This window comes from Diadema setosum, chromosome 22, assembly GCF_964275005.1.
Source record: "Diadema setosum chromosome 22, eeDiaSeto1, whole genome shotgun sequence".
In the NCBI taxonomy this organism is placed as follows: domain Eukaryota; kingdom Metazoa; phylum Echinodermata; class Echinoidea; order Diadematoida; family Diadematidae; genus Diadema; species Diadema setosum.
In genome coordinates this window covers 1,880,526-1,903,042 of record NC_092706.1, presented here as the reverse complement: position 1 = coordinate 1,903,042, position 22,517 = coordinate 1,880,526, and the positions used below count along the sequence as shown (strand labels likewise).

General features: G+C 39.6%; 1 protein-coding gene across 1 annotated transcript in view; it reads left to right on the top strand.

Annotated features, from left to right (window-relative positions):
• Positions 1 to 399: 399 nt before the first annotated feature.
• LOC140245314 (proto-oncogene Wnt-3-like) overlaps positions 400 to 22,517 on the top strand; it is a 70,169-nt gene continuing 48,051 nt past the window's right edge. Inside the window, exon 1 of the mRNA XM_072324896.1 lies at positions 400 to 1,054. Coding sequence (XP_072180997.1) covers positions 981 to 1,054 — 74 coding nt within the window. The 5' untranslated portion in view covers positions 400 to 980. The remainder of the gene's footprint in view (positions 1,055 to 22,517) is intronic.

Genomic DNA, 22,517 nt, shown 5'->3' with positions numbered 1-22,517 from the left:
TAATAACAAAATCATGTTTCAAACTTGAAGACTATCTGGAATACTTCCCCAGGTATACATACTCTTAAGAAGCTGAAGTTTGGGAAGGGCGCCCGATGAAGAAGGATGCAGAAAGATGTAGATTACATGTACACCAGGTGACATATGCGTTACGCTTGAGCGATCACGCAGAATAACGCGTGCTTTGCCACGGGTGAAGGGACACCATAGTCGGGAGGAACGAGGGACTAGTGGAGCGCAGCGAGCCGTAGGAAGGAAATGGGCACGGCAGCGACACGCAATTCCCATGTAACAACACATGTAGCAGTATTTTCCGTTGTGTCGCCAGTGCGCTCGAGTTAGACGGCGAAGCGACTCTGCCGCGACTGGTCGATGTCACCTCCAAGAGACAAACGCTCCCGAACCACACGCAAGCGCACAGTCGGTGACGGACGCGACAGCTCAGTTCCATCTCCCACAGTTTGCCGTGCGAGAGGAGATCTATAACTTTCGACGCGGGCAGTCCACCGCTGGAGTTGTCCTCTTCAATTGCCGAAGTCTCGTTGACGAAGTGAAGCAGCCGTGATTCTGGTTCTCTTCTCCTCTCAAATTGTAACTCTTCCCTTTTCAACGCTTTCTACTGAAGTCAACCCGATCTATACCCAAAACAAAGGGAACGACTTCGTGAAACAAGTATCACCGATACTCGCATGCATTGCCATAACATTTTGGCACTCAGCGACGAGAGTTCGTAAACACAAAGGAGTAAACTAGAAGAAAAGAAATGAGAAAGAACATTAAGCTTACATAACAAGAAGAATATTATGAGGAAACAATTTGGATTATCCTGCCAAAGTGAAAGAAACTTCTTCTTTTCGTGAACGAAAGAACTCCTTGATATCCAGAGAAAGTACTGAACTTGAGTCGAGACTAGCAAAATATATATTTCCCTTTGAGTTTGGATCAAGATCTCTGTTGTTGTCATCGAAAAGGAACTAATCATGAATCTAATTGGAATATCACTGATGATCGCTATAACAGCATCCGTTCTCTGCACTGCTCAGGCGATGTGGTGGTAAGCTTCTTATTCATGACTTATTCTTCACCCTATTCATTCGCTTGCTTGGCAGCATGTTGTCTTGACTGTGAAATTCACTTGTTCTAAAACACAACGTAACCACTTGCAGTGCATTGCTTCATTTTATTCATAGCAAAGCAATTGTGTTTATCCTTTTTAAAAAAAAAGATATCTGCTGGACATTGTGTCCTCAGAATGATCGTGGACAATGTTCAAAGATATATTCGGAAAACTTTATGATTTGATAACTTCCTACACCTGATAATTGCACACTCACACTCACCGGCATAGATGGTCTATGATAATCTGGGGGATTTCACAAAGAATTCAAGTTGATCATAAAAGTTAAGATCAATTCAGAATCATGGTATGCCACGGGTCTCCTTGTTTAGTTTTATTTAATGTTTTCAAAATTCACTTCAAATTGTTATCAGAATTTAAGGACAAAATCCTTTACAACTTATTCTATTTTGCATATTGATATTTACGTGAAAAACTCTAAAATGTCAGTGTGCATTTGGACGTTAAAATACCACTGAAGACACTAAGAGTATACCATAATTTTAAGTTGATCATACATTTATCTAAGATTGACTTCAATTCTTTAACATCCCTGATCTCTCAAAACGGACACATCTTTTCATCCCCATAACGGACAAGTTCACTGTTATGTATTTCCAAGGCACTTTACCTTGCTGGCAAACAGGGGCGCTGCACTTTTTTCAGCCTATCACCTGTTTCTGGTCACACCCGAGCGGAGTGGCAAAGATTTGCTCACGGGGAGGCGACCCGAGCCGAGCTAGTTGTTCGAGTGGTACAAGCATACCGCCTGCTTGCGTCATTTCATGATGGCAAAATATACCACAAAGATCGATAAAAAAAGATAAAAGATAAAAATTCAGATGAGGTCTAAACACAAAGTTTCAGCCAAAGTTTTCTCACTGTTATTTGCCTCTTCCGGTGTACTTTTAAGTTGCTCCTGGAAAACAAATAATAAGATAAAAAATAATATAAAAAAAAGAAGAAGATATAAGTAATGTGTTATATGTAATTATTACTGTGCAGTAGGCATATATGCATTGTCGACGTGGTTACGCCGAAGGTCACATACGGTTGAGATTGAGTCAATCACTCAAGCTTTTTAGATATAAGAAATGAGAGTGTACAACACCTCGATTTTTTCCCACTCTGGAAGAAATACCCTGCCGCATTATACTGATTCCGGGGATCTGATACTTAGATTTTACTCAATCAGCAGGATTCAGCATAACAAAAGATCACACCAACTTACACCGTCCTGCTCCAGAATTATGGACACAGACAAACAAACAGACAAACAGATGAGATACAGAGAGACAGAGAGAAAGAGATAGGTACAATGTAGATAGATAGATAGATAGATAGATAGACAGATAGATAGATAGATAGATAGATAGATAGATAGATAGAATTTCAGGTGATATAGTATAGCATTAATTAAGCATATTACCTATGCATAATGTGATTGCATTCCGCACCCGTTAAAAGCAAAATACACAACAACACACACCCCCGTACACAAAAAGCCCAAACAGATCGACATATCTCCCTACCATCAATTATTCATTTTTTTTTTTGTCCCGTAGCCAAAAAGCGATATATCTATATTGAAAGGACCCGATGATGATCACTGATCACTGACCAGTTCGTCTTGACCAGGTCTTCAGATGGAAGTCCCCCCCCCCCCCCCCCGACTTCATGGAAATAAAATCTACTATATTCCGTCTGACGATGACCTTCGTCTTTGGAAGACGTATTACGGTCTCAATTCAAGCTCAAACAGTCGTGCTTACCATACCATACCATACCATACCATACCATACCATACCATACCATACCATACCATACAAAAGAAATTTTATTTTTCTCTAGAAATGCGTTAACCTTTCTATATAAAATTATACACATTCTAGTCTACAAACTTTACCGGACATATAAGACAAATTGATTGCTTCAAGGAGAAGCTCCATGATTGTTTTTACAGTTTTGCTATCTCTAGCAGACAACGTTATGGTCGTGCATCGATTGCGGGTTTTTTTTTTTTTATTGTTGTTTTGATGAATAGTCACACTATTCTTACCCACACAAGTGTTTCTACTTACAATTTTGATAGGAATGGGGATTCTATACCAACAGAATAAATGATGAATTTGTTTCTCCCAGCTCTTTGAAGAAATAACTGTAGTATTATGGCTTAAGAACTTCTTGAATTGGTGAAGAATGAAAAAGACATGTCTGCCCAATGTTATTCTACCACACGGATAGTGAGGATGGCTTGTTTGTATTTTCAGTGCTGTTGTGACAATAACTGTCATCATGGCGACCTGCCATCATTTTTCTTTTCCATAGAAAAAGAGAGATTAAATCACACACACACACACACACACACACACGCACACCCACACACACACACATACATACACACACAGACATAGAGCTACAAACGGATGTAATCTCAGATGTTTATGTTTTTCCTGATCATATTTCACTCCTTATGTGGTTTTGTTTCGTATCTTTATTTCCCATTTTTCTTTTCTTCGTCGCCATCAATCCCCGTCTTCCCGTCATTTCTCCAACGACGCGATAGCCATCACTGTCAAAGTCGCATGAAACATTACCCATACCACCACCTCCACCTTCATAACTGTCTTACCGCACCTACTACATATGGGCGGCCCTTACAATGTATCAAATAAACAAGGTTGTGCTCACACCTTATGAATCAAAAAAAAAAAATCGACGAGGCCGGTTCAAATTGGGGGTGACAACCCCTCGCTTAGCGCCATCCAACCGTTTCAAGCGATGGGCGACTCTGGTAAGTTGAACAAGAGAGACTAGCTAAACGGGTGAATGCTGTTACAACAAAGAAATGAGAATGTGGGGATGAAAGAAAGAAATGGATCAATGACTTGAGAGAAACACGATGATGTAGAGAGTAGCAAAAAGGATGAGTAAGAGAGGAGAAGGAAGAAGAAGAAGAAGAAGGAGGAGGAGGAGGAGGAGGAGGAGGAGAAGGAACTCCAAAGGATAGAACTCAGGAATGAGGAGGAGAAGAAGGGAGATGAGGAGAAGAAGAAACGTAATGGTGGAGTAAAAGTTAGAAGAGGAGCGAGTATAACGAAGATGACGGTGACAGAAAGAAAGCTAAATCGCATAAATGTCACGGATGACTGCACACAAGTCGGAGTAAATGGTAGGAGGGGGGCGGGGAAGCGCAGAGTGAGAATGCAAAGTGACGGAAGCACTCGCCATGCTCACCAATTTGGCTGAGTAACGACAGATATTGGTCCAGTGAGCTCCAAAGTGAATCCAACTCGGTCAAATTGGCACCAAAACTCCGTGGAATCTTACCCCTCCGACGAGATGCTAATCCCCGTCTCAGCCACAATTCCTTCCCTCCTCCTCCTCTTCCTCCTCCTCCTCCTCTCTCCCTTCTCTCACTCCTCCTCCTTTCACAATCTGTTGTGAAATTCCGAAACGGTGTTTAAAATCGTATGATTTCCGTCTCATAAGATGCAAAGAGCTTCATAATATTGCTAACCAACAAACAGACAAGCAAGAAAAGTGTCAACAAAAACATAATCTGCATAATTACTATGCAGTATACGAGACGCGTTCATGTTTCTCTTTTTCTTTAAGTTTTACCTATTTAATAACTTATTTTCATATTTATTTGTTTCGTAAACTTTTTTTTTATTTGATGAATTATTTTACAATCTATATTCTAAAATGCATGTCAAATTTACGTATTTTTTCTACATTCTGTTGAAAGAAGTGAAAATAAAGTGTGAATTGAATTGAAAGGAATTTACATGATTGCTACTCACTAATGCTGCGCATCAAAAACTAGAAACATACGACTGGCAGACAAAAAAAAAATGTCTGCCTTTTCACTGAGAATTCCTAGAGAGAACGTGTATAATCAATTTCGTCCTATATTGTTTGTTTCTTTGTTGTTGTTGCCGTAGACATCCAAGTTTCAAGACAAAATTAAGCATTCAAGAACTTCTCACTAATCTTATTTGTATGCAGGATAAGGGACTGTTGCTATTGTTTTGTTTTGGGGGGTTTTGCCAATCAGCTAATAGGCCTATATACTAGTGTTCATGTGTCAATTTGACTTAACATAATGTCATGACTTAACATAATGAGTATAATCATGCAACCACATGGACTGGTAGAAGAGTCATCAAAATCGGAAATTTATGACAAAGAAGTGAATCTTTGAGGGTCTAATTTGTTTTTTATGTGAAAAGTAGCATTAAATATTGCAACATAATATAAGACAGTGCAAAATAACAGAGTCGATGAAACTGTCCACTCACATTTCCTATGATACTCTTTTTTTAAGCAAAATTCATGGTAATTACATCTCTATTAGTTGTATTTCACGTCCAAAAAGGAGAATGTAAGTAAAGTTTTTTTTTTTTTGTTCAGTGCCGATTAAAGGGATACTATTGTGTCTGAAATCCGAAAATCTAAAGTTTCGAAATCGATTTTTGGAGACTTTTATGTCGTGGCTCTTAACCATTCCATATTCTACGTCCCATGCAGCGCGCTTCAGCGGCGCAAATGAATGATATAGACGTTTGGTTTTGGGTGGGAAAATCGTCGTTTTCAAAAGAGGGACTGTCCATTGTTCGATCGAGACAGTTTTCACACTTCCTTTCCTATGCAATCCTGCTATCTAGGTACTTTTAACATCGTATACAATAATAAATGCGTATAGTACGTTATTATGAATCGTAAATGCGTCGTTCGCAACGGAACCTTCCGCGAACGTTTGTGATTCTTTCGCTTTGCGTCCTTGCAGCCTCCAACTGTGGAGTATCACCTGATCGACAGCCCCGCGATGTGATTTTGACTGAAGCGACTTGTGACATCGACGGGTTTTTGGCCCAGTTAAGTGACAAGAAAAACACAGCGATAAAAGTACAATATTATGCTTCCACACAGTATATCGCAAACGTACATAGAGCCATGGGTATAATACATTGTTCACTGCCAACAAAGAGTGGTGACGGTACAGATTGCAGCGAATTGTAAGAATAAGAGTTGCGCGCGACTGATCAAGAATCAAAGAGATTTTTCTCACTATACTCATTATAACCTCTTTGTCAAGAACAGATCATGGGTATATACATAAGGAAATACAATGCTTAAAGGACAAGTTCACCTTCATTAACATAAGGATCAAGAGAATGCAGCAATATTAGTAGAACACATCAGTGAAAGTTTGAGGAAAATTGGACAATCGATGCAAAAGTTATGAATTTTTAAAACTTTTGTGTTGGAACTGCTGGATGAGGAGACTACTAAGGCTCGTGATGTCATATGAGTACAACAGTATAAAGAAAATGTAAAGAAAATTCAACATATTTTCACTTTTTTCGCATAATAAAAGACCACTTGACTTGCCTCTTTCTAAAGGCAATGGGAATAATATTACCCATAACATAATTATGTCAGTAACGAGTCAAGGGAATGTATACTTTTTTCAAAAGATGAAATTTTGTGAAATTCTCTTTATATTTTCCTTATATCGTTGTACGCATGTGACATCATACACTGCAGTAGTCTTCTCATCCAGCGGTGACTGCACAAAAACTTCAAAAATTCATAACTTTTGAACGGATTATTCGATTTTCCTCAAACTTTCAATGATGTGTTCTACTAATATTGTTACATTCTCTCAATCCTTATGTTAATGAAGGTGAACTTGTCCTTTAATATAAACGCATGTCATGCTGGCTATGCTTCTATACTAAAGTGTCACATAGTAATCATTCTCATTGCGCTCGATGATATACAGTGTATATCGTTAAGTGCGTATATTGGAAATACTGTAAAGATGGCGCCTCCTTGATTTAATGTACTATCGGTATCTTCCAAGGTTGTTGTGTTAATGAAAATGTAATGTACATTGTAACCATGGAAACACTGAGGATGGGCGTGTGTGTATTTACGGAGAATCATATAGGTGTTATGTGTTTCTGTGTGTGTGGCTCTGTGTGCGTGCATATGCATGTTGGTGTACTTTTCTACACTTAAGATATACTTACTATGCAGTCTAATTGAGCTGTGTTGTCAATTAACTTCACCTTGTGAAATGCTGTTCTTTATCAATACACCATCTGCTACATTTTTCTGCTACTTTTGCCACCAGTGATTTCTGCTTCTCTGTGTAAGAGATATTTTTTTCTTTTAGCCATAGCAAAGTACGACGGCAAAGATATATTAAATCGATGATGAGGATAATGACTAGCTTTACGCATTCATGATGATGATAACGTGAATGATAGCTGGTACACGCTCGTAGGATCATCAGCGTCATACTTTACCACCAAATCATCGCGCTTCCTGTTTTTGATGAATCTAGTTTTACAATTTTGAATCACATACTTTTCCCCCACGAGAGTGTTTATTTGTTCTCATCAGCAACCCTGCTTCGAATCTCTCTAAACTGCTTCATAAAGAGCAAAAAAAAAAAAAAAAAAATCGCTCTTCCCTTGTCCTCATTCGTTATCAACATCCGCTACTAAACATCGAAACTTTTTTGTTGCCCCCTTTCAAGCTGTCATAGCAAATGGTAGCGGCCCTCTTAAGGGGACACGGTTTAAAACAGTCGTAGACATTTTATCACCACTTCCCCCACCATTCCTAAATCAGTCATTTCCAGATCTCTTGACCTACGACGTGCCAAATGCAAAGTCGTATAAAGACCAGAGAATGCGTAAACGTCCGATCGTTTTAGTGTGATGACGAGTTTGCAGAAAATTATTGACATTATTTGGAAAGAGCTGGTAATGCTCAAAATACGCGACAGACTGGAACCATTTTTGAGCTGATATTGCAATGATACGTGAAACTGGAACCCATGTGTTTAAAAGTAATGATTGAGGCTGATTGAAAGTATACCAACAGGTAGATTCGTTGCGGCAGACAGCGGGCGTACGGTTAGTCACGGTATAACGCCGGAGAGGCGGAAATACTGACAGATTTCTTTTCCATATTAATTACATCCTCTTTCCCAGGTCCACTTTCCAGTTCCGACCCAGCAAGACTGGTTCGTCACATCTATTTGCTTTCCATTTTGCCCTTTTCACAACAGAATCCTATCCAGACACAATATTATTTGATTACACGTGGTCTATGGGTATTATGGACATAGGTATGGAGGCAACCGTTTGCAGTAGGTGGGACCACATTATTAGCCTCGTCTCTTCATATTAGCTATTTTTCGAAAGGGTTCTGCAAGCTAGTTCCACCGTAAAACAGTCGTTGAATGCCCTCCGAAGTATCACTTGCCAGGTAATTCAAGTATTATACGCATGCGAGAGTTAAACAAAAGTGAGTAACGGAAAATTCGTTACTTTTGGCCACTTGGAGATGGGGGAGGGGGAGGATAGGGTGTCCAGGGCGGAGGGGGGGGGGGGAGGAAGGCACCAATATTGTCAGATATTCTACATTGCAATTGCAACTCAAACTTGTCACCTGAAAACTTTGTTCGTATGACCAGCGTCCTCAAACAACTGTTGTTGTTCCGCGCTAATTATAGACAAAATTAGCGTTCAAAGCGCCAGGTAATCGCTACGTCGAATCTCTTTTATACCAATATATTATTGATTCCTCTTGCGCCCGGATCAAAATAATGTCGGTAAAGGAGGACTGTTTAAACAGAGTTCGAATTCATTCGTCTGCCCATTTGTAATTCATCTCACATACAATGGGAGTACTATAATACAATACATGTATTGGAGTCTAAAACTCGAGACCCTTAGTTCAGATATTACCGGAGTCCAACATCCTTGGTAGATGATGTTTTTTTGTCCCAAGCTGCCAAAATGGTCTTCCGGGTCAAGGTATAAAAACGTACCAGGAGATGCCGATGGACTAAACACTACTGTAGACTCCCGGTATGATGAAGTCCTCGGGACCAGCAGTTGTTTGGATTGTTTTGTGTTTGTTGTTTTTTTTCGTTATGTCGAAATTTCGTTATAACCGAACAAACAAACAATAAAAATGCATAGAGTGGATAATGTTGCGGTCTGAATTTTTACTTCTTTGTAACCGGAATTTCGTTATAACCGTGTTCTTTATAACGGGAGTGCACTGTAATGATGGCAGGGCTTTCGGACGGTCGGTATTGGCTCTGAGGATCAGTATATTCTAAGGGAAAAAAGTAGGATCATTATACAGTGGACTGAACGGAAATCCGTTTACATCGAAATAAACATTGAGGCCGCAACATTATCCACTCTACGTCTTTTATCCAGGGTTTAATTGCTCGGTTATGACAAAATTTCGATGTAACGAAAGAAAACTGCGGGTCCCGCGAGGACTTCGTTATAACGGGAATCCACTGTGCTGAAGTGTGTGTATACTCTTTTGGAAATTTTCTCATGGTTTCATTCAAAGTGAGTTCGAAGAAGGCACTAAGTTGTGACCAATATCAAATGGGCAGATGGCAGATTAACCAATTTTTTTTTCTTTTTGTTTGTTTATTTGTTTTATCACAAAATTTTCTAAATCCAACATAGAGCTGTATAACCAGTGATTATGAGACACTTGGTGATTATAACACAAGCTTGTTGTCAGCTGTTGCTAAGGATGCTGAATTCTTGTGAGAGGGACTCGGTTAACAGCGAAGAAAGAAAAGAGAGAAAAAGAGAAGAAACCGCAAAATCTTTAAAAAAGGAAAGACTTAAAAAGGAAGGGATAAAGGCAAGGGTGCTTTCTTACCAATGAAATCAAACTCAATCTTCTATCAACTTGTTGGTAGAACTCTTGTCCCCGTCAGAAAACTTTATTGTTGAAGCAGAACAGAACAAACCATATTTCTCTGCGGAACGATACGATCGCCTATACGTTTAACCTCATTTTGATCCGCTTTAAACTCTCTGAATACATTTCACCACTGAGTAAAACGACGAAACGGTGAGTTAATAAATAGAGGGAGGTTCCTGGATAATTGGTCTAAACGATAGCAACGTGCTGAATATTTGTACGGCTTCTTCCTCGCCACGCAGGTCTCTTGGAACAATAGAGAAGGGTTTCAGACTTTGAAAACAACTCGTTTGTAAAACGGGTGTATGAAAACCGAGATTAGTTTTAACTTTTGTACGTCTGCAGTGGCGGATCCAGAGGGGGGCGCAACCGGCACACGCCCCCCCCCCCCAAAAAAAAAAAAAAAATGTTTCGTTAAAAACAAAAGAAATAGAAAGAAAAAAAATGAAATGAAACCCGGAAGTGGCACCAGAAATATTAGTCACGCCCCCCTCCTTTACAGAATTCCTGGATCCGCCCCTGGTCTGAGAGTAAACATGGATCATGTTCCTCCCAAGCGCGACCCTAAAATTCGTTCTGCCACTCCTGGACTGAAAGTGTTCCCCAGAGGAGTTTTGTCCGATTCTTCGTGCACGTTTACAGTCTGAACGCTCTGACCGCTCACACACTATTAAAGGGATGCATTGTGTTTGATTGAGATGGGGGATTTAGATTTTAAGTTTTGGCGAGATTATTAGAAACCACCAATGAAATATTTCAGAGCGTACGATTCTAAGAGGATTCCAAAGTTTATTTGATTAAAATCGGTTTTGAAATGGCTGAGATATCCAAAAACAAAGTAAAACATAGTAGTCCTGATAAAAGGTGGGTCCCAACGTTCATTAAGACCTCTCTTTTTTTTTTTCTTTTTTTTTTCTTTTGCATATCTCAGCCATTTCAAAACCAATTTTCATCAAATAAACTTTAAATTTCTTTTAGAATTGTATGCTCTTTCATATTTCATGAGAGGTTTCTCATTATCTCACCAAAAAAATGGAAACCTGAAACCCCCATCTCAACCAAAACTATATATATCATCCCTTTAAGGAAGATGAGTTTATCGTGAGCGCATCTTCTTCCGCCATGTTGACCGCTTTTCGTTCATGGTGTCATACAGGTACTCTTGCTCATCGAAAGTTGTATGTGCGCTTAGCATGCCATAGTTTGTGACATGGTTGACGATTTCAGTTAAAGGTCAGTGAGTAATCGCGTAAGTGAAATACAATTGGAAACGCGTGTCACATATGTGATTACGAAGAAGTTCTTTTGTAAGTCTAAAACCCCTGCGAGACAACATGTAACCAGTGAACCGTGATTTGTTTGATCGTGTTTGGCCTGGTCGTTTCCGTCGGTAAGAGAGGAGGGTGGGGACAATAAGAGGCATTTAAGGTCACGAGAGAACAAAGCTTCATTTGGAACTGTCACCGGGCCAGGAACTTTCACTGGACCAGGAACTGCTGTATTTAAAAGATAAATTATGCCTATTAAAACCATTTTTTTAATGGTTATTGGAAAACCATCACAACAAGAATGAAAAGTATGAACGTGGAATATGATGCACGATATTCATTTATGCCAGACAATGACAAAGAAAATTGACCTTTTACGTGCGAATGCATCACAACTTGTCACAGCTTGGCATAAATCCTATCCCCTCTTTTTCATTACATTAAAAATGAATTACTAATTTTTGTAACCACTGTCCTCTCATAGCAACTATATCATGTACTTTTTGAATGGACCACCAATCGAAATGAGGACGCAATTCTCGAAGTAAATTAGATTGACAGGTGCTTCATGGAACGAAGTCCCATCGCTCTGTACAAAGTCGTCGTTGAACAATGTAGTAGGAGTTGTTTGCTGCATTCATTCACTGTTTGCATCAACAAACGATAGAGACACAATACTGGCAATCATTGGCCTTAGGAAACATGTTGGGATTCACGGTACTTTCGAATTATTGTCATTCAAATAGAACGATGCATATGACAACGAAGATTAGCGAAAAGAATGTTGACAACGATTTTTTTTTTTTTTTTGGAGGGGGGGGGGGCATGACGCTCTTTCGAATTAACCCTAAAGTGAAGCACGTCATGTCTCTAAGATTGCACAAAGCTTCTTCAGACAGTTCGAAGTTTTCCCTTTATAGTTCTCTTAGTCTGACCTCTTTCCCCTCTTTTTTTTTCTTTTTTTTTTCGGACCTGCGACCATTCATGTTTTACAGCAGGACGTAAGCAAATGAGAAGACATGTTATGAAAGACACTCTACGATTTCTAACTGATAGTGATTGTGATCTGACGAACATCATGAATGATGCTGAAGATGTTTAAATAAGGATCAGTTACAATGGAATGTTCTCGAAAAGTTGTTGTCTCAAGAAAAAATTGTTCATAATGGCTTAGGCGTTTTAGCAAGAGATTACTAAAACGCCTAAGCCATTATGAGCAAATTTTTCTTGAGACCGAATTCTTGAGTGCTTTCGGTCAGGAGTCAAGAAATTACAAAAGAGCAAATGTCTGCCCGGGTCGTCAAATATTGTGTCCTGGGAGAACCGCAAACTCAACTGTGCTGGTCACATGACTGTAACGTCACTCGCATTGGTATGTTGTTTGTTTGTTTGTTTGTTTGTTTGTTCGTTGTTGTTGTTTTTTTTTTTTTTTTTTTTTTTTGGGGGGGGGGTTTCATTTGCAAGGGGAAAAAGACAAAATATAAGCGAACTTTCGCAATGCCTGAAAGGAGGCATCTGTGCTGGCGTACTCAATCCTTACACAATTCAATCAGTTACAAAGGCAATGTGCCAATAAAATTATGAATGACTTTCCCGACATTTTACGAAAAAAAAAAATAATTGCCCATGCGCAGTCCGAGTCATGTGACAATGTGGACAGTCTAGGAGTTTCCCAGATAGATGACTTCACGACATTGAAGTGGTGGTATAGGGAGGTACGCTTTGTCCAATTTCGTTGAAATTTGCGCTGGTCTATTTTGTGTCGCTGCGCATACGAAATACAGAGTGAAACGAAATACAAAGGTAATCTCTCTATTATAAAGGGCTCGCGTTGTTTAGGGAAAGGAAAGCTGTACCTGTAGGGTAACGAAGATCATTCTAAGCACACACACAAAAAAAAGCCACAAGCTAAAGTGACAAATTTGGCATTTCTTCCGAAGGTGATATGCCCTACTGCTACTGCTGGAAATAGTAGTAATGTTGATGAAAAAAGAAAGAAAAAGAAAATGATACTCAGGATGAAGATGTCACTAATTAAATGGAAACGGTAATAATCAGTATCTGCTCCTACAGCTTCCACTGGTGATGGTGGGAATACTAGCTATTGACCCTACTGCTGCTAAAAGAAAAAATAACAATGATACTGATATCAACAGTAAAATCGAGAATAAAAATATTAGCTATAGTTTCAGAAATTCTTCGAAGTGCGTGAACAGTACACAGGAATATAGCGTGCAAGATTCCAAGTCCAGATTTCAGTGCCCATTGTTTCTCAGAATTCCAATTACGTAGCAGAATAAAGCATTCGGAAATAAACCACCAGACCACCCAATGGATGACATTGAGGTTTCCCTGAGTCAACGGTAGGGCGCCACATCATAGGCTGCAGCCAGACGATCCCGATAGATAAATCGGTAATTTCATTCTTCAGCGATCAGCAAATGTAATCAGCTTCTGATGTCAATCAAAGTATATGTCCTTTACTCCCTATATTTCCCCTGTGTTAGTGAATTATGAGAAATTATTTGGATTCATCATTTCGACCCCTTTTCTGCGGTAAAACGAGATTGAAAAATAACAGCGACATCAATATGAAATTTAGTTCTCAATGACATTGCTATCTATGATACTGTGATTGTCATCTTATGGACTGGGCTACATCATTCGATGACGTTTATGTGTACGATTATACCGACATTTGAAGCTTTGTGTGTTGTTCCAAGCACATTATGTGCAACTTGAGCAGAAATAAATGTTGTATTGTTTAACCTTTGTGCTCTTCTTAACGGCTGCTTACCGAAGAGGTCGTATATCTTTTGCTGCTAAATAGGTGAGAAAGTGTTAAAATGAGAGTTTCCCCTGGCCCACAGGAGGACGTAACAAAATATCACTAACACCCACACATACATCATAACAAACAAACAAATATACCACACACATGCACATACACAAAATGAACACACTGACGCATACTTATGACCCCGTACATGTATACAAGATGTGGTACTATATGCCTTCACGCAAAAACGTATCCAGGGCAAAATGTCGGTAACGTCGTGATAACGGTAAAAGAGTTTCGTTTCCTAGGCAATAGATAACCACCTGTTGTTTTGACATGCAGAAGTGTATTCAAGCATCAAAACAAACCAAAACAAAACAAAAAAAAACAACACACACAATCATATCATGCTTAACTATTCAGTGTGCTCGGAGAGTCACATTTTAGCCATAAAAAACACTTTCTACTTGTGCTCATACCTTGCATGATGACTGCAAGGAACATAGAAAAGAAACACTCCAGTCTTTACACTGGAAACGACCATTGTCCATTGCGACATATGTCATTTCTATAAAGATGCAGCAGTTCTTCGCTCATTCCGCTTGACATAAAGTTAGACCATCACGTGATTTTCTTTTTCTATAGGGCGCATTTGAATACCAGCGAGCTTCTTTTGTACTTGTTGATACTTTTGATCTGCTTTCGTAACCCATTAACTCTTACAACTAATGACATCCTTTAACTTTTCAAATCGCAGACGACTAACCTTCACCGAGGCGATTTCATCGCTAGGGTTTATAATCTCTGCATTTTATGCAAGTGCTGGTTTCGGTATGCTGTGTCGGATCGGTGACTGTAATTTTCGCTACAGCTAAATTTCCTCAAAAATGAGAGAGAGAAAAAACCCACACCCTTGGTACGTTCTGGAGTGAAAGGCGCACAACGGATAAACTGCTGCCATCGGCACAAGGAAATTATCCCTCGCCTGGCTAACCTATAGTTCGATGGCGTTGTTGGCCCCGCTTAACCTCACGGCATTATTTCGAAGAGCTTGCTTGAAAGTTGTCATTTTCTTTCGCTCTCGGCATTACGGAGTTCGTGCAACTGATTCCCAAACACGAAAAGTCGGCTATTCAAATTTGCATATCTGCGCTGAAACAAGACCAAATTCTGACGCCATGTTTAGCGAAGAGAGATGGGGACAGAAGTGGAGAGAGAGACAGAGAGAGAGAGAAGGGGGGGGGGAGGAACCAATAGTAGAGAGAGATGTCGGGAGGTATAGAAAGAAGAGAACAAGGTTGAACGAAAATGACATTGAAACTGAGTGGACAGCGTTTCCACAAAGAAGAATGGGAGAATGTTTGTTCCAATCAATCGTAGCAAGGGATACTTTTTTTTTTATGTATGTGGCTTTTTAGCTAGAGTCAAAAGTAGTACGTGTCTGTGCACTGTTAGCTGATTGAGAGTAAATATTGATTCAGTTTAACGAACGGATTGTTACTTTGACGTCGCTCGTCCAAACCGCTAATAAAGGTCGATGTTCTGAATTCTCTCAAAATAATTGGACAGCGACACCGACGAAGTCTGATCTGCTATTCCCGGGCAGACTCCAGTTCAAGTTGACTTCACGGCGCCGCATTTCGCTGCTGTTTCTCGGGAACACTGAACCCTCAGTCAAAATAATTTCGCTTTTCCCCTTAGCCCCCCCCCCCCCCCCTCCTCCTTTTCAAAGAAACTCACAAACACACAAACACCTAGTTTCATCACAAAAGGCCACTTATCATTTCTCTTGAAGCGTTTTTGCATCAATCCTGTATGACATTAGAGTCGCACTGAGAAGGAGTGGCCACTGTCTATAGAAGAACAATGCAAACCAGTTTCCAAAATCAGGGCAAACCCACGGAAGGTTATGTGTTGACATAACTATGACTTATTATGTAAGATCACAAGACCAAAACTGCTTAAAATTAACAACATATTTGAAAAATATATTATTGTATCATAATTATGTGGAATCATAATATTCATATTATTTTTTCTCTTGGTTTGACGATGTCAACTGTGTATTATTTGTTTTTGCAAAGAGACCTTACCCCAAGACTATAAATATTATGTTTTCTTTTTCATCAGACTTATACTTTGTGTTAGTTGTGTGAGTGTTTTTTTGGGGGGGGGGGCGGGGAGGATAAGGATCGACTTTTAGCGTTTACAAAGTAGCCAGGTATTCGGTCGTTAACTGGCTAAACGTCTATACGGTTTGATTACGTGGGAAATGCCACGTACGTCCGCAACAGACTTGACGATGCATTTCCTCACATCCATAAAATAAGCATGGAATATAGAGAAGAGAGAGGGAGAGGTAAAGAGAAGATATGGGTGAGGGGGGCAGGAGAACTTCGAGATTTTATGAACATCGTTGTTTTCTTCGTGCTGCTATCTCTGGGCGGGCTTATGTTATTCAAGCCGAGCAGAAGATCCCGAGTCGATGATGAGGGGTGGCCGCTATAAACGTCGCCAAGTAGACTCTTTGGGGTCACCCCGTTTGATTTACACTTCCTTGATCTTTTCTTTTCATTTTTCCACTTTTTCATGATGTATTTCTTTTTTAGTTTGGCCGTTACATCGATCTCACTTTGAACGTATGATTCTGCGTGCTTTTTTGAAGTGATGAAATTTCAGTGCTTTGAAGTTGTCACAACGGATAGGGGGATAAATTCAGTTCGCATGGTTTGTAACTGGTTGTTGTGGATCTCGACAAGAAAGGAACATTTCATGTTATGAAAATGATCTTGCGATGATAGGGTAAGACAAGTTTGCTTCTGTTTATATGGCTCGTGGAAGAGGGAGGGGAGGGGCTGTAGGTCCAGCTCCCCCCCCCCCCCCCCACACACACACACATACACTTGTGGCTATAAGTCAAATGGTTACAACAAAGATCTTACAATCCCAGTAAATCCAAGAGTGGTGTCCCCCAGATTACCCCCCCCCCGAACCACTACCTAAAAAAAGAAAACAACCCACAAACAAACAAACAAACAAACAAGCAAACAAACAAAACTTCTGTGGCTCTGGATGTTTAGTGGACGGAGGTGCGGAGCCCAAATCATCGATATATTACACGTGTATAGCTTTTCTAGTAATCTGGAGTATGACCTTGTTGCGTGGCGGAGTAGGTGAAAGGTATAAGGTCAACTGAAGGTGGCGAACACGGGCGAGGAGACGGGTAGTGGTTTGGGGAAGGAGTCGTACATGTATCTCTCTATAAAGAGGGTCGTTAAAGAGTCCACACTGTAATGTAGTCATCATTGCTGTGAAGGTATCAACGCACGTCTGCGGTTCACTTTCCAGAACTCTCGGTGCAAAACGTTGGTGCCGAGCAAAGAAAAAGAAGGATGTTAAACATCAAATATACACTCTAAAACAATGAAACGGTAAATCAACATTTTTATGTTTTCACTCCTCCAACCCTTTTGTAAAATGTTAAATTTAACACTAAAGATGTCCAATTTAGCACTCAAAATGTTGAACTACCATTTCAGAAATGGTAAATCCAAAAAGGTTTGAGGAAAGACAGCACTTGAAATGATGATTTACCATTTCATTTTTAGATTTTATACAGTATGACACTAAACATGAAAGTATAAAGACAATTGTTCAGACGTTATTTCTATGGTCAATTTTGTTGAAGTGTTGTACAGTTAATCACATTGGTGTTGTATTTGGGCAAAAGTACACGAATCTGACACCATGACGTGTGGCAGACATTGGGGTATAGTTTCGTCGTGATGGAATATTGTAAGAAAAGAAGAAAAATTGACAAGGTATTGGGAATTGGCCGCAAGAGCAGTTTTCTTCTCTCTCTGTCTCTCTTAATTGAATCAGGTATTCTCCTTCCGTCAATTTCTTAACCCCCTTCCCCCCTCTCTCTCTCTCTCTTTTCTCTGCCGCAGTCGTACCTGAACTTGTTGACTTCGCCTTATATTACTACGATGTGGTCGAGACAGTGTGTTATTCTCAATAACACCTTTGTGATGCATTTGCTGTTGAATCGTTCGGGAAGAGTATGCGGGAGAGCGAGAGATTGAAAGAGGAATATAATTTTCTTCGGACGCATACATTTATCAGTTTTTCCTAAGGGTCAAAATTAACAAAGCGAAATAAATCACACGGTCCAGCGAACTCTTTTCGCAGTATGGCTCTTAACTTACCACAGTCGTTTATTATTTCTTTTTTAGACTTTATTTTTAATTTTGAGCCAATTTTCTAGATGAGCGGAAACCAGTGTACTTACCAGGGGATTAAAGCATTGTTTGCGGCGGATTCTAAAATCGTAAAGTGGAAATCATTCAGTTTCTTTTCCCCCCTTATCACAAACTACTCTCTTTCATAAAGCAGTAATACAATGTTATGAAACGCCATGTCAGCATGACGATTTTCTCACACAAAAGTTAGATTTAAATGTATAGTGTGTTCAGCTGCATTCAGGCGTGATTCGCGTAACCTGTTCTCTACGAGATAGGCGACGCCTTAAAGGGAAAGACGAACCTTTGCAAAAATTACAAACTCCCTTCACATTGTAACATAACTTTCGTTAGACTTCCTAAGACACCAAAGTCTTAGGACTGTGTCGTGTGTTTGTGCAGTGTCAAGGAGGGGGCACATTATTTACTTCTGCTTCATGAATCGTTTCCACATTCAACGAACTGCGAATGATATGTGTATATCGGAATTGTGTCGGACAGTTAAAACATTTCAGTTTAAAGTATATGAAGTCAGAGACATGCGTAATGCAAATGCAAGTCTGAACAATGTCAGGCCTGTATGACATCAAACAATGTGACAATAATGATGTCGTTAGGGAGTTTTGCATGAACACAGCATACGGCTTACTCCATTGGGAACGACCCCAGAGGATAAAGAGACGATTATTTGAGGATATACCTTGAATGTCTGTATCTCTTTATGTACTTTACATGCTTGTGACCTCATATTGTTAAAACAAAACACACCAAAAAATCTTGTAATGCAGTCCTTGAAGTAATTTCAAAGATTACATGTAAAAAGAAAACTCGCATCATGTCACCACCTGACAATTACACAGAGAATGTGTTGCCAATTTGCAGCATTTGGCATGTTTGAGAAAACTTCAGCACTAACACTATGAGAAACTGAACCTGATGATTGTCCCAAGGAGACATACACTCACGTTGTGCCCCATGTTTGTCTCATAATCTCAATGTATTTCCGGTTTTGCGTTGTTTTGCTGATGTTATTATATTGAGAGTACTTTTTTTTCAAAACTGTAGAACAACTCGTTGGTGAAGCACTGTGGACTGTCAAGCAGTACTGATCCTGTAAAGCAACTTAAACTGTTAATAATTTATTTTGTTATGTTAACATAACCATCAGAGTTCATGATTGAGCAGCTATCATGATTGAGATAAAATCATCAAGATGAAGATAATTATCATCTTAATGCCTCATCAGACGATAGTTTGGTGTCTTTTAGTAGAATCGCTCCGTTATAGCAAGAGAAAACTCATATTATATTGATTAGAATTGAATTGGCTCTTGGCTGATAAGAAATGGTAGTTCTTATGTGTTGAAAGAAAGCAATTTTCAAACTGGCGTAAGCTGCTCGGGATTAGCATTTAAGGCTACGGCAATCTGCTCCGTTACTCCCTTTAAATTCTGGCCTTTTCAAAGGTGAGGGTTTTCCGGTATGAATGCAATATAAATCCATAAACGATTGCAGCTTACCTGGGGCAAACCTCCTGCCCTCGATTTCGCTGTCCCTCCGGACTACCTTTCATTCTGCACCTCCCTGTCGGGCACCGCGCATCTGCGAAGAGAAGCGACTGACGAATCAGCTCCGCCGAACGTGATAAACTTTAGCACGCAGGCTCACAGTAACACTGTAAACAAAATGAATAGTCCTAGCTTCATGACTTTGTCCTGTAAAGGATCCTGAAATAAGCCATAACAGCTTGTTAAGGACTAATCAGTTGTAATTGACTAAAATGAATCATTTTAGAAAATGAACATCAAGCAGTTGGACACGTTTTCCCTGCGGTTAAGGGGGGAGTTCCATTTTCAGAAAACACGTGCAATCATCGCAGGTGAAATCGTACTCCTCCATTAAGAACCTTAGAGAGGAGTTTGAGCTGGTAAAAAGAAAATTTAATGTCCTTGCCACTTTCAGAAGTAAAATGAAACAAGTTTGAACATACCTAACAAGAAAGATTTTGAACCTTTCGTGTGCTGTCGAGAATTTGATTTTTCTTATGTCTTTAACATGAAACACCATTAAAAAAAAGAAGAGCGGTATAAGATCAAATACAAGACCGACAATGAAGGAAATCAAAATGCATTTAATCATATTGCCTACTGGTATCGCAGAATACACTGTCGCATGCCTCTTGTCAGGCCATCATTCAAAAAGTAGAAAGTTTCGTCTACTGAAAAAAAAAAAAAGCAGTAGGCCTACAGCTGTAACAACTTATTCAATGCTGAGAAGGATTTATAATGGACTTCATGCAGGCAAGAAAATGTGGACAGCATTGCAATTAACATAGAATCGTATGTTATGAGTTGCAAGTTAGCATTGAGTCCTCGGTTTTTGTTGTCACTATCGAATTCGTATTAAACAGGATTAACAGACCGAGAGGGAGAGAGAGAAAGGGGGCGAAGGAAAGTGAGATGATGAGACATGAAACATCTCCTCTTCGCGTCTGGAAAAATGACAAAGATGTGACTGTCAGTTTTCATGACATGGTTTTACCCTGTACCGGAACGCCGTCATTCAACGCCCATCACTGCCCCCATCCTCCTCCCATACCACTAACTCAAAACCACAGTGCTCCTCCAGCCAGCCGGCTTGCGATTCACGTTGACAAATTGCTTTATAATATCCATCTCACCGAGGAGAAATGACGAGGTGCCCATCCACATGTCCGTCTGTCGTCGGGTGAGGAACAATTTCCCCCCTCGTAGATTTGATATTTCCGAATTTTGGAACCCGAGGCGGGGACGGGGGGAGCGGCGGAGAAGCTCAGCGAGATTCGCAGCGAAGCAGGGCTAAAAGGTTAAAGCGACAGGTCGCGAACAAGCTGATAATGCGGTTGAGATCATCGCTCTTTGGAGGCGCGCTAGAGGAAAAGGCGCTCATGTCGATGCTGTCATGAGATATGCAGTATGTATACATAACATATTTGTGATACCTGTCCGCTTTGTGATACAGACTATCAGAGAATATACAATCGCAATGTTTAGTAGTCAAACAATAGAGGAAGAGCAATTGGGTGTATAGGTGTATGGGTTGTTGATGTTGTTGTTATTGTCATTCTTGTTTTTGATTTTACTTACTTGTTTGTTTATTTATTTGTTTGTTTGTTTGTTTGTTTCTCTTTTTTATACGTGTCAGTTTCGTTGTCATTCGAAATCCTTTCCTATCACAACAGAAAGATTGGAGAGAACAAGAATATTATAAAGCAAAACAGAAGTGACCATCATAATGCGTCTGATGTTTCCCTTTTTCATTTAATATGTTGAATAATTCAAGCGTACATTTGATTACACAATTGAGCGGGAACTGCAGCTCATCGAATGATTCTTTTTTTTTATATCTAGAAATAAAGACCTAACATCTTAACAAGTGTGTGTGATATTGTTTGATATTGTTTTGTTTAACATTGTGATTCGTTGCATCTGTCGCCAGTCACGTAGGTTGCAAGATGGTTCGAAGGCCACCACTCTTTGTATGGTGAATGTTTATTTGCTCTTCTGGCTGCAAACGACACAATAATGTGACACGATAAACTACTAAACATCACAACAGATCCAGCAAATAGCCCTAATGGAGCCGGGCTATTGTTCCAAATTGTTACTGTACTATCAACAAGCCACCATCACTATACAGATCTCCCTTCATTATGTGCAGAAAACGTTTTTATCGCTTTCGTTATGACTTGCTTATTTCACTAATTCCTTTTGGGGTGGGGATTTGGAAGTTTTGACAATTCAAAAGAGGAATGCAAGCTTCAAAAGAACGTGTTGACATGCACGTCGTAATTTAAGCGGAAGGATAACCGAGGCCAACTTGAATGCAGATACTGACAATGCGCTGTTTATACACTTAGTCCATGGTCAGAAAATATTACCCAAATGATTTTCACCCTTCTGAAATATCAGTGATTATTTTCTAAATAACGAGTGAAACATATTATCATCCCATGCTTGTAAGTATCTTTGTAGTTAATTCATTTCCATAATGGAATTCCTGCTTTATTGTTTAAAATTGTATAATCTACAAGCCACAGACACGACAGACGCCATTTCATGGCTGACCCGGACAATTTCACCTTGTAACATTCTTTAGCTAAAAGTTCATGACATATAAGCCTCAATGATACTTTGGTGACACACGATTGAAACATAAAGTGAAGTGCTATTGTCTGTACCCAGACAGTCGAGAATAAAGACATTAATCAATATGATGGGTTCTAAGAATCTGTGTGACGTCATTGATATGCGCCTTTTATAACAAATATATAGCGCTATTTAATGCTGGGGATCATCATCATTATCA